Source organism: Ovis aries, chromosome 8 (assembly GCF_016772045.2).
Source record: "Ovis aries strain OAR_USU_Benz2616 breed Rambouillet chromosome 8, ARS-UI_Ramb_v3.0, whole genome shotgun sequence".
In the NCBI taxonomy this organism is placed as follows: Eukaryota; Metazoa; Chordata; class Mammalia; order Artiodactyla; family Bovidae; genus Ovis; species Ovis aries.
In genome coordinates this window covers 40,455,752-40,473,723 of record NC_056061.1, presented here as the reverse complement: position 1 = coordinate 40,473,723, position 17,972 = coordinate 40,455,752, and the positions used below count along the sequence as shown (strand labels likewise).

The 17,972-nt window shown below is 38.1% G+C and overlaps 1 protein-coding gene across 3 annotated transcripts in view; it reads left to right on the top strand.

Moving 5' to 3' along the window:
- Positions 1-17,972, top strand: part of FHL5 (four and a half LIM domains 5) — a 62,586-nt gene that overhangs the window by 26,233 nt on the left and 18,381 nt on the right. The window contains exons 1-4 of one of the 3 annotated variants that reach the window (XM_060419225.1): positions 12,666-12,903; positions 16,225-16,374; positions 16,493-16,663; positions 17,458-17,632. In XM_060419225.1, coding sequence (XP_060275208.1) covers positions 16,505-16,663; positions 17,458-17,632 — 334 coding nt within the window. In that variant the 5' untranslated portion in view covers positions 12,666-12,903; positions 16,225-16,374; positions 16,493-16,504. Of the gene's footprint in view, positions 1-12,665; positions 12,904-16,224; positions 16,375-16,492; positions 16,664-17,457; positions 17,633-17,972 lie in introns of those variants that run through there. The other 2 variants (XM_060419224.1, XM_012182752.4) reach the window with 2 other exon arrangements.

Sequence of the window (17,972 nt, the reverse complement as noted above, 5' to 3'; positions counted from 1 at the left end):
AACATTTTGTGACCCTATGAACTGTAGTCTGCCAGGCTCTGCTGTCCAAGTGATTCTCCAGGCAAGAAGAATAGAGTGGGTTGCCAGGCCCTCCTTCAGGGGATCTTCCCAACCCAGGGATCGAACCCAAGGCTCTCATGTTTCCCGCATTGGCAGGCAGCTTCTTTACCAATGGGTCATTGGAAATGGCTAAAGCATAGGTGAAGGGTTGGTGTGTGTGTGTGTGTAGTGTGTGATGTGCAGTGTGTGTATGTTTGTACCGCATGGCTCAAGGTTAGGGAAGGGGTAAAGAGATAGTGAGAAAAGCAGACAAAGTAGTGAATGGTCTCCATGCTGAGTAATGGAGTTGATTTTATAGTCAAAGAAGAGTTGTCATGTTTTTCTCCAGGGAAAGGAGATGATCATGAGTCTGAGAAAGAATTTTCTTGAGCATTGTGAAGGATGTTCTGGAATTCCCAGGGAAACTGATCTTATTTAGAGAGCAAAATCACCTAGCAGAAATGTGCTTTGTTCCACTCAATAGACTGAGAGATTTTTAATAATATCTTCAACTCTATGTAAGCCACTATTGTCCATCAGAGATATAAGGGGGGTGTGTTTACACAATGACTTAAGGAATGCTTCTGAAGTGGAATCAGTAAGACATGGTATGGCTTCCCTGGTGGCTCAGTGGTAAAGAATCTGCCTTCCAACGCAGGAGAGGCAGGTTAGATCTATGGGTCAGGAAGATCCCTTGAAGAAGGAAATGGCATTCTAGTATTGTTGCCTGGAAAAATCCTATAGACAGAGGTGCCTGGCAGGCTACAGTCCCTGGGATCACAAAAGAGTCAGACATGACTTAGCAACTGAACACCACCACCACAATAAAGATATGTGGGGGGAGGGGGACAGGCAGGGAGGGAGGAGAGAATAACTGAAACAAGTGCGCTGGCAGACAAGCTGCCAAGGTTATACGTGTACCACCATGGTTTCTGTAACTCCTTATGGAGCATAGAAAAATATACTTCGCTCAATGAGGCTTCCAAAATGCTCTGTACTGACCATCAGCCCACTACCTGCCCTCAGAGCAACAATTCAAATTAAAATACTAAATGGGGAAATTAAGCCCAGGTAAATTCATCTCAGCATAGTTCAAATTAAGATTCTCCATCCACTTTAAGTCTTCATCCAAACTCTGTATATCAATCACATGTTTCAAAGACTTCAATGTTTTGAACTAACATTTTTCAAGAGCACTTTAACGTTCCTTAGGCCCTTTGGATTTAAATTCTTTCAACTTCTTTCCTAAAGAAACGCAGAAACAGATCCACTTTACAGAACCAGTGAAAGACCAGAATGGGCAATTAAAGCAATCATGCAGCACTCCCAGATGAGCAGAGATGTATTAGCGCAGGCTGAGTAAGGCTCCTATGAAAAACCAGATGAAGATTAGGCCAGAAAGTCCAGCAAACTTTGAATTAAAGAACAGTGCACTTTGTGGCTGAACCTAGAATCTGTCATACAGGCTATAGTAAGTCAGAAAGAGAAAAAACAAATATCATATACTAATGTGTATACATGGAATCTAGAAAAATGGTGCTGATGAACTACTTTCAGGGCAGGGGTGGAGAACAGACACAGACATAGATGACACAGCGGGGAAGGAAAGGGAGTGATGACCCGAGAGAGTGGCTTTGCTATACGCGCACTACCAGCCCCCTTGGTGGCTCAGTGGTGAAGAATCCGCCTGCAGTGCAGGAGACCAGGGTTTGACCCCTGGGTTGGGAAGATCGCTTGGAGAAGGAAATGGCAACCCACTCCAGTGTCATTGCCTGGAGAATTGCATGGACAGAGGAGCTGGGCTACAGTCCATTGGATTGCAAGAGTCAGACACAACTGAGAAACTAACACACACACGTGTAAAATAGCTAGCTAGTGGAAAGCTGCTGTATAGCACAGAGAGCCCAGCTCCATGCTTGGTGATGACCGAGGTGGAAGGGAAGGGATACAGGTGTACATCTAGCTGATTCACATTGTTGTACAGCAGAAATTAACATAATATCATAAAGCAATTATACTCCAATTAAAAAGTTAATGAGAATAGCATACTTTTCATTTCGGTTCAAGACTCTTTGTAACCCCATGGACTGTAGTACAGCAGGCTTCCTTGTCCATCACCAACTCCCAGAGCTTACTCAAACTCATGTCCCTTTAGTCAGTGATGCCATCCAATCATCTCATCTGCTGTCTTCCCCTTCTCCTACCTTCAATCATTCCCAGCATCAGGGTCTTTTCAAATGAGTCAGTCTTCACATGAGGTGGCCAAAGTATTGGAGTTTCAACTTCAGCATCAGTCCTTCCATGACTGTGGCATTATTTTCATCTATTTAGCAAAATTTGCAAATCATGTAGTAAAGATGAAAGTAATCTTAAATATCATTTACTGTATATCCTTTTATCAAGACACATAACCAACTTCATGAATTTATATACTCCTTCTTGCCTCCATGTGGAACTAAAAAGCTGTAATTGAATCAATCTAACAACTTACATTTGATATTTAGAATAAAGGATACATGGTAATTCAACTCCCTTCACTAAATAAAATTCCTGAAAACCACACCAACATAGACATTGTTGGAAACCAAAAGACCCAAATTATACCCTAGTACATTTCAACTTCTATGATATAATTTGGGATATAATTTGGAGAAGGGAATAGCTACCCACTGAAGTATTCTTGTCTGGAGAATTCCATGGACAGAGGAGCCTGGTAGGCTACAGTCCATGGGGTCACCAAGAGTTACATGTGATTACACATGATTGAGGGCTTCCCTAGTGGCTCAGACGGTAAAGCGTTTGTCTGCAATGCAGGACACCCGGGTTCAATCCCTGGGTTGGGAAGATCCCCTGGAGAAGGAAATGGCAGTCCACTCCAGTATTCTTGCCTGGAAAATCCCATGGACTGAGGAGCCTGGTAGGTTACCGTCCATGGGGTCGCAAAGAGTTGGACACGACTGAGCAACTTCACTTTCACTTTCACACATGACTGAGAGACTAAAACTAACACATTTCAACTTCACCATAAAAAATAAAAGCCCTCTCACTTTTGAAGCTTGTAATCTCTGACAGGAAAGTAGTAAGACAAAGCTCATGTCTTATTGCCAAGTAATAAGATGAATCTCATGCACACTGGAACCACGTTTTGGCTTTGCACAATTCATGGAAAATGAGTATTGAGAGAGAGAAAACTTTGTCTCCTCCCTTTTGCACCTAAATGGTCTCTCCCAACTCAGTAGGGGGTCATGGTGATTTGATGACCACTTTGTACATGCTTATTTGGTCTATGTATTCCTAGCGAGCTTTATGTAAAACATCAGTACAACATTTGGATGTATAATCCTCTGTCTTGAAAATGTATATGACTGCATATTAGACTTGTAACAAGTGGGACATTTCTCAGAGTTTCCTGACAGTTTATCTCCTAGGTTATCATTCTCAGGTTGGCTTAAATTTCATTTTTCTTCTTGAAAAAATAAATTAATTAAATAAAATGATCATCCTGAGCAACTGCCCTTTGAATCAGCCCTCAACTATCCTTATATCTTCCCTGTTTGGATGATAAATTCTATAACCGCCATAAGCATGCAAAAATATCCTCAAGATATTGCTACATGCATTTTACTTCTCTGTTGACAAACATAACAAAAGAATGGTTTAATATATTATAATACTTCTGCACATTTACCACCCACTCATTTTTTTAACTATTAAAAATAAAACATATATTAAAAAATATTTCTATTATATGCAAAGTATAAGAAATAATTTTGCTTAAATAAATCAAGTATTTTCAGTATATTTGAAACCCTCTGACACTTCCCAATTCCAATCTAACTCCAGAAGTTAATCTTAAACTGAATCCTGATTTTTGCGTTTATCATCTCTGTGCTTTAATAGCCTTAATAATATTAATTATGTTTAATAACATATTTATTATAATTCCAAATAATCAACTTGGGCTGCTTTTTAATTTTACAACAATGTAATCCTAGTGTATGTACTATTTTATAACTTGTTTCACTCAATATTGTGAAGCTTATCTGTATTAAGGAGGGCACCTGTAATCCATGTTTTTATTGCTGTATAGCTGTATGCTACATGACCATACATCTATTAATACTTATTTATCCACTTTTCCTTTGATAGATTTTCAGAGTCTGCAGCTGTTAGGGCTACCATAAACTGTGCGCCATGAGCACTGTCTCAGGTGGTCCCTGCAACATTTATGATTCACACACTTAGGCAAGAAATCACTGAGTCATTTGAAAGGTACATGTTCAACTTTACAACACAATGAAAAAAATTGCTTTTCAAAGTAGTTTTGTCCATCCATATTTCAGTTTTATTTCAGTGTGAGTTCTCGTTGCTCCTTATTCTCACTAACATTTCCTATTTTCAGACTCGATAGCTTTTTCTGACCTTGTGAGTATAAATTATCTCGTTTGCTGAACAGGTCAGTTCAAATTTCACTGAGTAAATTGGGCTTCCTTTAAAATATTTTAGAAAGAATTTTTGCTTATGTCTTTTGCCTATTTTTCTATTGGTTTACCTTTAATTCTTATTGATTCATGAGAATGTTTTATATATCCTGCATAGTAATTCTTTGTCAGTTATATATGTGGCAAATATCATCCATTAAAATCTGTTATTCTGTGGCTTGTCTTTTCAATATTAATAGTATCCTTCAATGAGAAAGTTTTAAAATTATCTTTTTATTTGTAGCTTGTGTTTTTGCATCTTTTTAAAAAACTTTCCTAACCTGATCATAGAAATTTACTACTGTATTTTAAGCTTTGCTTTTATGTTGATGATAGAACTGTTTTCAATATGGTGTAAGGTAGGACCCAATTTCGTTTTTTGACATGTGAATAACCAATTACTTCAGTACCATTTACTGAATACTTTTACTGAACTATTATTGTATGTGTGTAAATGTTTGATTTGATTTTCTATTACATTGCACAGATGGTTTATCCAGTTCTAGTACTTTGCCTTAACTACTTTAAGTTTTGGTTTTCATGACAAGCCCTCCTACTATCAAAATTTTTAGATATATTGTACTACATTTAATACAGGTATAATTTTTATTATTTTAAAACCTTTTTAACATTGTATTTCTGGGGTATAGAAATTCTGTGAGATTTATATATTGGTTTTGTATCAAAGAACTTGCTAAACTCTCTTTCAGTGACTGTTAATGAGACTGAACACAAGTTCACGTTTATCAGTTATTCGAATATCCTCTTTGGTATAGTATCTATTTGAGCTTTTCTCTCCTTTATTGGATTGTCTAGGTTTTTTTCTTATTGATTTGTAGAATTTTTATGTGTTCTGGATATGATTCTTTAGTTGATTCTTGCATTGAATACCTTCTCTGACACTTTGGCTATCATTCTCACACACTCTGTGTCTTTTGAAAAATTTGTTGCTGTTCAGCCACTAAGTCATGTCTGACTCTTTGGGACCCCATGGACCATAGCTTACCAGGTTCCTCTGTCCATGGGGTTCTCTTGGCAAGAATTCTGGAGTGGGTTGCCATTTCCTTCTCCAGAGCATCTTCCCAGACCAGGAACTGAACTCACATCCCCTGTACTGGCACGTGGATTCTTTACCACTGAGCCAACAAGAAAGCCCTTTGAAAAATAGTGGTTCTTAATTTTAATGTAGTCTAATTTATTAAAATTCTCCTATTTGGCTAGTACTCTCTCCACTTTAAGAACTCTTTCCTTGTTACAAGTTAATGAAAACATTTTCCTATATATTTTGAAAGGGCTAAATGATGAATAACACCGTCACAAAAGTAAATTTTGAAGTCCATCAACATAGTATATCTTTATACTTCTTTGAGTTTTCTTTATGTTCCTTCAAAGTATTTTATGTAGAGGTTTCACATTCTTATTAGATTAAAATGTAATTGAAGGTCTTTTAATTATATCATAAATTATATATTTTTAAAATTTTCATTTTCTCTGTGTCGCTATAAGAATACAATTGATTTTTATACATTTTACCCAGCAACTGATAACTCACTTGTAAATTCTAATAATATGGAATTACTTAGATGTTTTTTGCACAAAAATCAGTCACCAGTAAATGAGACTGTATTTGCTCCTTTTCAATTCTTATATTTGTTCTCATCTTGGTGCATAGACTATAACTTTCAGTATAAAACTGAACAGAAATGATAATCAAGGACATTCTTTTCCTTTTTCTGATCTCAGTAAAAACTACCAACATTTGCCAGTCAGGATAATATTTGCTGTATTTTTTACTGCATTGAGAAAATTCCTCTTAGTTTGCTAAGCTTTTAATTGTGAATTGAAGTAAAATTTTTTTATCAAAAGTCTTTTTGCATCTACTAAGAATACGGCTTTCTCTTTTACCTGGTAAATGTGGTAAAATACAATGATTCTTTTAATTTTAAACTAAAACTCCATTCCTGGGATAAACTCATCATATTAACTTTTTCATATATCACTGGATTCAGTCACTATCTGTGCTTTCTTGTAATTACTGCAATATTTTATTATTATGAGTATGATTGGCCTAAAAATTTTTTCATAATGTTTTTAGATTTTGGTATCAAAGTTTTGGGCTTCCCTGGTGGCTCAGTGATTAAAAAAAAAAACAAAACAAAACAAAACAAAAATCTTCCTGTCAATGCAGGAGATGGAGTTTCAATCCCTGAGTTGGGAAGATCCCTCAGAGAAGGAAATGGCAACCCATTCTAGTATTCTTGTCTGGGAAATCGCGTGGACAGAAGAACCTGGTGGGCCAGAGTCCATGGGATCACGAGAGAGTCAGATGACTTAGTGACTAAGACAACATCATCAGAATTTTCATGGGTTCAAAATTAAATGGATGTTTTTGTTTTTAATTATTTGGTATAGTTTGCTAATACTATTGTTATTTCTTTCTTGGTAAAATCCACTGAAGAAGCTACGTGAACTTATATTTTACCTTGTATGTAGACTTAATTTCAAATTCAGTTTCTCTAATAGTTGCCAACCAGTTGAAATTTTATATTTCTTCTTGTTCAGTTTTAATGTTTTACTTATCTTAGAAGTTTTCCATTTTGCCTAAATTTTCAAATTCTTTAAAGTTGCTCTATGTTAATATTTATTCAGATTCATCTACATATTTATAATTTTGGTTGTTTTTCACCCATCTATCTCTCAGCTTCAGTCTGAGCTCAATATTCTTCTCCATGAAGAATACTGTTAAGTATTTACTTTAATAAGGATGTGCTATTGGTATATTCAGTTTCTGATTGTCTGAAAAAATCTTTTTTTTTTTCACCTTTATTATCAAAAGATAAAGTATAGACTTCTAGGTAGGCTTCCATTTTTTTTTTCCAGCCATTTTATTTTTCCATCATCTACCTTCCATTTTTTCTGTTGAGAAGTAGGTAACCTCTCAATTTATTGTTACTGTGAAAAGTAATATTTTGGGTTTTTTGGGGGTTTTTTTTGGCCTTGTCTTTCATTAACTTTATTTTTAGTTTTTTTTTTTTCAATACTGTATTGATTTTGGCATACATTGACATGAATCCGCCACAGGTGTACATGAGTTCCCAACCCTGAACCCCCCTCCCACCACCCTCCCCATATCATCTCTCTGGGTCATCCCAGTGCACCAGCCCCCTGAATCCTGTATCGAACCTAGACTAGCGATTCGCTTCTTACATGGTAGTATACATGTTTTCAATGCCTTTCTCCCAAATCATCCCACCCTCGCCCTCTCCGAGTCCAAAAGACTGTTCTATACATCTGTGTCTCTTTTGCTGTCTCACATATAGGGTTATCATTACCATCTTCCTAAATTCCATATATATGCGTTAGTATACTGTATTGATGTTTTTCTTTCTGGCTTTCTTCACTCTGTATAATAGGCTCCAGTTTCATCCACCTCATTAGAACTGATTCAAATGTATTCTTTTTAATGGCTGAGTAATACTCCATTGTGTATATGTACCACAGCTTTCTTATCCATTTGTCTGCTGATGGACATCCAGGTTGCTTCCATGTCCTGGCTATTATAAACAGTGCTGCGATGAACACTGGGGTGCACGTGTCTCTTTCAATTCCGGTTTCCTCGGTGTGTATGCCCAGCAGTGGGATTGCTGGGTCATAAGGCCGTTCTAGTTGCAGTTTTTTAAGGAATCTCCCCACTGTTCTCCATAGTGGCTGTACTAGTTTGCATTCCCACCAACAGTGTAAGTCTGCCCCGTAATCCAGAGGTCAGAAACTTGCTGCTGCTACCAGTTCCACTGCCACACCTGTCTCTCACAGCCCCAAACCAAGTCCCTGGCCCCTGAAAACCTGAGTCCAAGCATTCTGAATGGTGGAAACCACACACCACTCTGTGACTCAGCCCACCAGCAACAACAGCAGCCAGAACATGTCCTTCACTTTGCTTCCGCCTGCCCATGTACACACCTGTTTGGAGTTAACAGCTAAATTTGCATCCTGAATATTAGCTGTTAGAGGTTCCAGGAGAAATCTCTAGCTGCCTGACCTCTCCAACCAGGAGGAGGAAAGAACCAGGTTGGGAGAACAAATCTATAATACCTACCACACGATCCATTCAAATGCCATTTTCCCTAAGATGTTTCTGAATTTTTCCAAGCCAAAAGCAATCCCTTTCCTCTTCTTAACTGGGGCTTTTTTTATTCTCACTGGACATTAGAACTTCCTGGGAGCTTAAAGATATTTGTTCTCCTTCCCTACCCACCAAGAAATTCTGATTTCATTGGTTTGGGATACAGGTGCACTTTTGGGGGAAATTTTTAAAATTCTAATATGCATCATGTTTAGAACCATTGCTCTAAATTTTTATAAATTTTCATTTCTCCTTATCACTTCCAAATTTTTGTTTAGTTATAAAATGTCCTTACTCTTTCTACTAGATTATAAGCTCTCTGAGGATAGAATTTGAGTCTAGTCTATTTTTACGTCCTTCACAGACTTCTAGCTGATTACTTTGCAAATAAAAAAGGTTTACCTGTTTATATAATGAATGAGTGAATGGTGCGTGATGCCCCGCAAACACAATCATGTTGGCGATGACCTGCATGGCCTCAAGTCCCTGCCTCTCTCCTGCTTGATGTTCTCTGCAGTATACTTCTTGTGAATTTATTAATTCTGTTCAGCATAATAAAAATATAAGTGAGTATATTGCTCACAGCATTTGCCTTCTAATCATTAACTCACCATATAAGATTACTTGACACAAAATTATTCCCAGTTTTAAAAAAACATGTATCCAACAGCATTCTCACTCATGAAAGCTATTACCGTAAACTTACATCCTTTTAGGCAAAAATCTAAAATCTAAAGCAGAGAATTGGAAGAAGAAAGTCAAGTCCATCCATGACATCGAACTTCTGAGCTATTTATCTTATCTTCATAGGTTCTTTGATGTATCAATGTACCTCTAAATCAATCTTCTAAAACCTCAGTATACAGTGATAAACATTTGGTACTTAAACTGTTGTGTAACTGCAGAATGACTCTGAAAGAAGTTTGACAAGAATATCTTATCCCACAGAAAAGCTTGACATGAGTGTCTAATTGATATTGATACTAACATTTCTAAGTTCATGCCTAGAAAAGTTAAATGCTATCCAATTGGGATCTACTATTAAGATTTCCTATGACTCATAAATCAGCTCTGTTCAAGGATTTTAAATATTTGGAAGCAAACATTTCTAAATATCTTTGCCAAATTAAACCTCAGATGGGGGCTCCTGAGATAAGAATCACATGTTAGTTTTACCTGTTAGAAAATGATTGAAAACAAGCCATTCAGTCTGTCCTTGTGGGTTATGACCAACCTAGACAGTATATTAAAAAAACAGAGACATTACTTTGTCAACAAAGGTCCATCTAGTCAAGGCTATGGTTTCTCCAGTGGTCATGTATGGATGTGAGAGCTGGACTATAAAGAAGGCTTTTTAATTGATGCTTTTGAACTGGTGTTGGAGAAGACTCTTGAGAGTCCCTTGGACTGCAAGGAGATCCAACCAGTCCATCCTAAAGGAGATCAGTCCTGGGTGTTCACTGGAAGGACTGATGTTGAAACTGAAACTCCAATATTTTGGCCACCTCATGTGAAGAGCTGACTCATTGGAAAAGATCCTGATGCTGGGAAATATTGAAGGCAGGAGGAGAAGGGGACGACGTAGGATGAGATGGTTGATGGCATCACCAACTCGATGAACATGAGTATTAATAAGCTCTGGGAGTTGGTGATGGACAAGGATGGGGTCACAAAGTTGGACACGACTGAGTGACTGAAATGAACTGAATCATTATTAATTTTATCAGAGGTTCAGTCACACATCTGGTAATGCAGGAAACAATCTTGTTAGACAGGCAGAATGCAACACAGTAACATTAATAAGGTCATAAGTAAGTATTTAAGCTAAGAACTTACAATCGGTGCACCCCAGTATCTCCCAGGTCATCTGACCAGTCTGTTCTGCACCAACTGTTGTCTTTAAGGGAAATGATATATCAGCATTGTATGTAAAGTTTATCAAAGATGTTTCCATGTAAGAGGGTGAGCATGACCCTTTATGGGACTGAGAAAGAAATGTCGTCTTCTAAGGAGTTACATTATTGGCACGAGAAAAAATAAAAACTGGTCTTCGTGGTTGAGCAGGTATTTCTGCCACTGGGCTGGTCTGGCTAATGCATAGTGCAGGTGTACATGGCACACTGGGTTTGGATGGACTCTGGGAGTTGGTGCTGGACAGGGAGGCCTGGCGTGCTGTGGTTAATGGGATCACAAAGAGTCGGACACAACTGAGCAACTGAACTGAACTATGGGTACAAATTATTCCCTGATTATTCAGAAATATTAATGAAAGGGATAAAGAGGAGGAAAACAGGCAAAAAAAAAAAAAGTACAGAATTATGTTTAGGAGAGAATAAGGCAGTAAAATGTGACCCAACTGGAAAAATTCATACTCTTGAATTTTTGCCTACCCCCAACCCCATTTGGAGAAGGCAATGGCACCCCACTCCAGTACTCTTGCCTGGAAAATCCCATGGACCGAGGAGCCTGGTGGGCTGCAGTCCATGGTGTCACTAAGAGTTGGACACGACTGAGTAACTTCACTTTCACTTTTCACTTTCATGCATTGGAGAAGGAAATGGCAACCCACTCCAGTGTTCTTGCCTGGAGAATCCCAGGGATGGGGGAACCTGGTGGGCTGCCGTCTATGGGGTTGCACAGAGTCGGACACGACTGAAGCTACTTAGCAGCAGTAGAAGCAGCAACCCCATTTAGAACTGTTTGTATTTAAGGTTCAGTTCAGTTGCTCAGTCATGTCTGACTCTTTGCGACCCCATGAACCGCAGCACGCCAGGCCTCCCTGTCCATCACCAACTCCCGGAGTCCACCCAAACCCATGTCCATTAAGTCGGTGATGCTATCCAACCATCTCATCCTCTGTCATCTCCTTCTCCTGCCCTCAATCTTTCCCAGCATTAGGGTCTTTTCCAATGAGTCAGCTCTTCACATAAGGTGGACAAAGTATTGGAGTTTCAGCTTCAAAATCAGTCCTTCCAATGAATGCACAGTACTGATCTCCTTTAGGATGGATTGGTTGGATCTCCTTGCAGTCCAAGGGACTCTCAAGAGTCTTCTCCAACACCACAGTTCAAAAGCATCAATTCTTCCCCGCTCAGCTTTCTTTATAGTCCAACTCTCACATCCATACATGACCACTGGAAAAACCATAGCCTTGACTAGACAGACCTTTGTTGGCAAAGTAATGTCTCTGCTTTTTAACTTTTCTTCCAAGGAGTAAGCATATTTTAATTTCATGGCTGCAGTCACCATCTGCAGTGATTTTTGAGCCCCCAAAAATAAAGTCAGCCACTGTTTCCACTGTTTTACCATCTATTTCCCATGAAGTGATGGGACCGGATGCCATGATCTTAGTTTTCTGAATGTTGAGCTTTAAGCCAACTTTTTCACTCTCCTCTTTCATCAAGAGGCTCTTTAGTTCATCCTCACTTTCTGCCATAAGGGTGGTATCATCTGCATATCTGAGGTTATTGATATTTCTCCTGGCAATCTTGATATTCCAGCTTGTGCTTCCTCCAGCCCAGCGTTTCTCATGATGTATTCTGCATAGAAGTTAAATAAGCAGGGTGACAATATACAGCCTTGATGTACTCCTTTTCCTATTTGGAACCAGTCTGTTGTTCCATGTTCCGTTCTGTTACTCAAATAGCTTTAGTTGGAAGGTGAAAATTCACTCAAATAGCTTTAGTTGGAAGGTGAATATACCTAGGTGAAAATTTGTTGGCAAGACTTACCATTTCCCAGCTTTGGATGTAATCCCATGCCTTCTCTCATTGTCTTTTCTCCTTCCTTTGTTAATCAAAATCCTTGTTCCCTTCCTTCCTTCCTAACAGATTTGCAAAAGTTTAACTTCCTTAAAATCTTCCTAGAAAGGTCTTCCTATGCTGTTGCTCCTCACTCCTTTCTAAAGTCACTAAGAATTCTATGGTTCTAGTGGAATGTGTATCATATTCTATATGGTTGTAACACTCCTGTTTAAGAAAACTCTACGTGGATGTATTCCTATACCATAATTAAATGACAGACTTCATAAAAATGAGCACTGAATTTCTTAGTGTACTTTTCCCAACCAAGAATAAGAGAGTGAACATTCAGTTTGCTCTATCTCAAATTATATTCACTGTTATGATGGATGTGAGTTTGAGTGAACTCGGGGAGTTGGTGATGGACAGGGAGGCCTGGCGTGCTGCGATTCATGGGGTCACAAGGAGTCGGACATGACTGAGCGACTGAACTGAACTGAACCGATTACCAACGTAAGAGGTAAGAGGATCCAGACTTCTTGAGAGCAGAGAGTTCAGCTATTACTGAGTAGATATTTCAATACACATTGACCTGGACCAAATGCCTCCTCCCACTGTATGCTTCTATAAAATGCAAAATTATACAGTTTTGAGATAATGGACTGACTCTTTCACCCTCTCCAGCTTCCTGACATTGCTTTTAAAAAACAGGTGAAATAGGATGTACTTTCTCTTTTAAAAGAAACTGGGGAAAATATGGTCCATTTTGTTAAGAATTTTTATGGAGCAAGACTTATTATGTAATTATAATGGAGATGGGGTAGAACCATATCTTCCTGTACTTACATTTAGATAAGTACTTATATTCATTGATATACTTCTATATTGGTATTTATAAAATATTTAGAGATTTAGATTTTATATTTAGACAACTGATCACCAAATGAGGTACAGGTATTATTGAATTTAAAATGTGGTTTAAAATAAAAACTTGAAAATCTGCCAATTTTGTGATCCCTTTGGTTGTTTCTTCATTTTATAATATACTAAAAGCCTCACACAGGGAAGGCAATGGCACCCCACTGCAGTACTCTTGCCTGGAAAATCCCATGGATGGAGGAGCCTGGTGGGCTGCAGTCCATGGGGTCGCGAAGAGTTGGACACGACTGAGTGACTTCACTTTCACTTTTCCCTTTCATGCATTGGAGAAGGAAATGGCAACCCACTCCAGTGTTCTTGCCTGGAGAATCCCAGGGATGGGGGAGCCTGGTGGGCTGCCGTCTATGGGGTCGCAGAGAGTCAGACACAACTGAAATGACTTAGCAAAAGCCTCACAAAATGGAAGTAGCCTGGGAGTTTCTAAGTTCTGAGAGGCTATGCTTCATGGTGCTATTATACACATCTAAGACTAAAGAAGTATATGACTAATGAAAATGGCATTTTCCATACGAAGTGATGAAAGTTAAAAGTATATATTTTATTTCACTATTAAGAGATAAAACACTTGATCACTGTAAACATGAAAAAATTTGAGTTTTAAAATCTTTCAAGGGACTCACATTTATTTCCTCCTGTTTCCAAGCCTTCAGCAATCCTTTTAGTGTGTGTAGTATTTGCTTAAAAGGGATATTTCTGTGGAATTAAGCAAATAGGGGATTCAATATTCCTCGCAGATAATTTTGGCATGTTCCATTGGGAACTTCTAGTCTAAATTTTCGTCCTTCCTTGGAAAAGACACACATGTTCCAAATCCTGTCTTTTCTCTGTTACTGAAGATCTACTATATACAGACTTAATGGCAGAGTACATTTAGCAAGACACTCAGCTGAAAATGCTACCATTAAAATGAAAGAAGGCAAACTTGTGGGAATGCAATTTAAATAGAGTAAATAAAAACTAGCACTAAAAGTTCTGTAAAAAAGCATCACAATAGTGGATTTTCTCATTTTGCTAAAATTGAAAAAAAAATAACACATTTCTGAGATGGAGAATTAGAAAGTATCTGTAGTTCATAATATATCTATTTTCCAAGAAAATCAGTGGTACTGCTTTTGGTGACAACAAAAAACTCGTGTTTAATCCTAATTAATTGCCAACATCTGTTGCATCATAGAAAAAGCAAGAAAATTCTAGAGAAACATCTACTTCTGCTTCATTGACTATGCTAAAGCTTTTGTGTGGATCACAACAAACTGCGGAAAATTCTTAGAGACAGGAATAAGAGAGCACCTTACCTGTCTCCTGAGAAACCTATATGCAGGTCAAGCAGCAACAGTTAGAACCAGACATGGAACAACAGAGTGGAACACTTTCACTTTTCATGTCAAGGCTGTATATTGTCACCCTGCTTATTTAACTTATATGCAGAGTACATCATGAGAAACACTCAGCTGGATGAATCACTAAGCTAGAATCAAGATTTCTAGGAGAAATATCAATAACCTCAGATACACAGATGATACCACCTTATGGCAGAAAACAAAGAAGAATTAAAAGAGCCTCTTGATGAAGGTGAAAGAGGAGAGTGAAAAAACTGGCTTAAAACTCAACCCTGCAGAAAACTAAGATCATGGCATCCAGTCCCATCACTTCATGGCAAATAGATGGGGAAACAATGGAAACAATGACAGACTTTATTTTCTTAAACTCCAATATCACTGTGGACAGTGACTGCAGCCATGAAATCAAAAGATGCTTGCTCTTTGGAAAAAAGCATGACAAACCTAGACAGTGTATTAAAAAGCAGAGACATAATAATTTGCCAACAAAGGTCTGTATAGTCAAACCTATGGTTTCTCCAGTAGTCATGTATGGATGTGAGAGTTGGACAATAAATTAAAAAAAAGGCTGAGTGCCGAAGAATTGATGCCTTTGAACAGTGGTACTGGAGAAGACTCTTGAAAGTCCCTTGGACAGCAAGGTGATCAAACTAATCAATCCTAAAGGAAATCAACCCTGAATATTCATTAGAAGGACTGATGTTGAAACTGAAGCTTCAATTCTTTGACCACCTGATGTGAAGATCTAACTCCCTGGAAAAGACCCTGATGCTGGGAAAGATAGAAGGCAGGAGGAGAAGGAGATGACAGAGGATGAGATGGATGGATGGCATCACTGACTCAATGGACATGAATTTGAGCAACTCTGGGAGATGGTGAAGGACAGGGATGTTTGGCATGCTGCAGTTCATGGGGTTGCAAAAAGTCAGACACGACTGAACAACTGAACACAAATCTTTTGAAATCCATGTATTTTGTTTAATGGTTTTCCTTAATTTACAAAATAACTATAATTCTTCTCTTAACCTTGGCTTTGTATTTTTCATTTTATAAAATGCTATTTTTCCTTCTGTGTACATGTTAGTTTAGCCCTAAAACTTTAAGAAGCATATAGCTCTTTTCTACCACTGATGGTTTTGACTGCATGTCTACATCTTGCTCAATGGCAGGTACAACAGTGTAGTTGGGGAGGGTGAAGCCAGAGGTAAGAAGGATGTCTCAAGGGACCTTAGAACTAACTAATGTGCAGAAATCAAACCTGCATCTCTTAAGTCTCCTGCATTGGCAGGCAGGTTCTTACCACTAGCACCACCTGGGAAGCCCAGAGATTTGGGAAATAAAAGGATGGCATAGAAAATGACAATGTACTTGATTAGTAATTTCTATTTCAGTTAGGAAAAAAAAAAAAAGACATTTCCATGGAACTCCACCTCCAGATCTCTACAACAAGCTAGTAAGTGACGACAGTTAGTGAAAGCTCTATCAACAGTTCATATTTATATCCTTGAGGTGAAACCATCCTATTTCAACAAATATCACTTTCTCATTGAATTCCACATTAGTGAATGATGAATACAAGATGTTTTTCCACACTCCGGCTGCTGGCTTGATGTGTTTTGCTAGCAAAATACACAGGAACTGCCAAGATGGGAGAGTAGCCTTTCCTAAATCCCTCCACGTGTCACCATGACTACAGGATATTTCCTAAACTGGTGGGTGTTCATATAAGAAGATATAAATCCATTCAAGTGCTTGACTCGTGCTATATTGAGGCTTTATAATTTATCAAAAATTTGCCTTTATGTATGTGAATTATTTTTCTATTCACAGGATTAAAGCAAAATGACAACTGCTCAATTTTATTGCCAATACTGCATGGCATCACTTCTTGGGAAGAAATATGTACTAAAGGATGACAATCCCTACTGTGTTTCTTGTTACGATCGTATCTTTTCTAACTATTGTGAGGAGTGCAAAGAACCAATTGAATCAGGTTCCAAGGTAGGTTTAATTCACAGAATTATTGCATATGATCAGCAGAAAAAAATGTGTTACGATTCCTATTTTTCTTTAATAATCTAATGCTCTGCTACTAGATATAAGGATTTTCAAAGCTATCATCAGTCAAGTTGATGTTCAAGGCACTATGCTCAGCACTGTGAAACATAACACATGCTTTAATCCTTACAGTGATCTTAGGAGACAGTCTAGGATGCTAAAGATTAAAGAAGTTATTTGACCAAAGTTACACAGCTAAAGTGTTTTTTCTAGAATGACAAGAGTATAAATGACGAACTGTATGAACAATTGGAAGTATAAAGATTCAAAAACCTTTATTTCCTAACTTTGAATCAGTTTCATATTCATTAAAGACATTATGCCCTGACACCTCTCATACATATAGCCCATGCCTACCAGAATGCATATTGTTGTATATTTTCTCTCTTTTTTAAATCTTTGCTTTAGGTAAGTAGTGTTGAGATTTTGTTTACTTAAATCTTAAACAGTAATAGGATGTTATCATCTAAAAATAAAAATCATCTCAGGAAATTGGAAGAAATAGGAGAGTCCCTTATTTTTCTTCTGTCTTTTGTGACCAAACAAGGAAGCAGGCTCTAGCTCCTAATTGCCGCAGAGAGTCTCCTCTCTCCAGGTAGTAGTATCAATAACATCATGCCCTCAAGCTAACAGCACAACCTACTAGCACCAGAGCCCCAGAGTGTTTAGCGTTGTCTTACAAAATGGCCTATTTGATCACAAACACACTTAATTAACTTTTATTCACTGTCTCGAAGGATCTTTGTTACAAAGGCCGGCACTGGCATGAAGGATGCTTTAATTGCACCAAATGCAATCACTCTTTGGTGGAAAAGCCTTTTGCTGCCAAGGATGAGCGCCTGCTGTGCTCGGAGTGCTATTCTAATGAGTGCTCTTCCAAGTGCTTTCACTGCAAGAAGACCATCATGCCTGGTAAGATCTCAAGGCCTTTTGGTCTATAACTGAAGCTACAATGCTTTAAATTAAACCGAAGCACAGGAAGAGTGTAGTGCGTTAGTACCTCCATTCTCCTTCCATGGTTTCACTTTTCATGGTTGTAGTTACCCAAGGTCAAAAATGTGAAGTCTGAAAATATTAACTGGAAAATACCAGCAATAAAAGTTCCTTAAGTTTTCCATTGTGTACTGTTCTGAGTAGTGTGATGAAACCTCTCTGCACCTGTTCCATGACATGAATCATCTCTTTGTCCAGAGCATCCTGCCCAGTAGTCACTTAATAACCATCTCAGTTACCAGATCAGACTGTTGCTGTA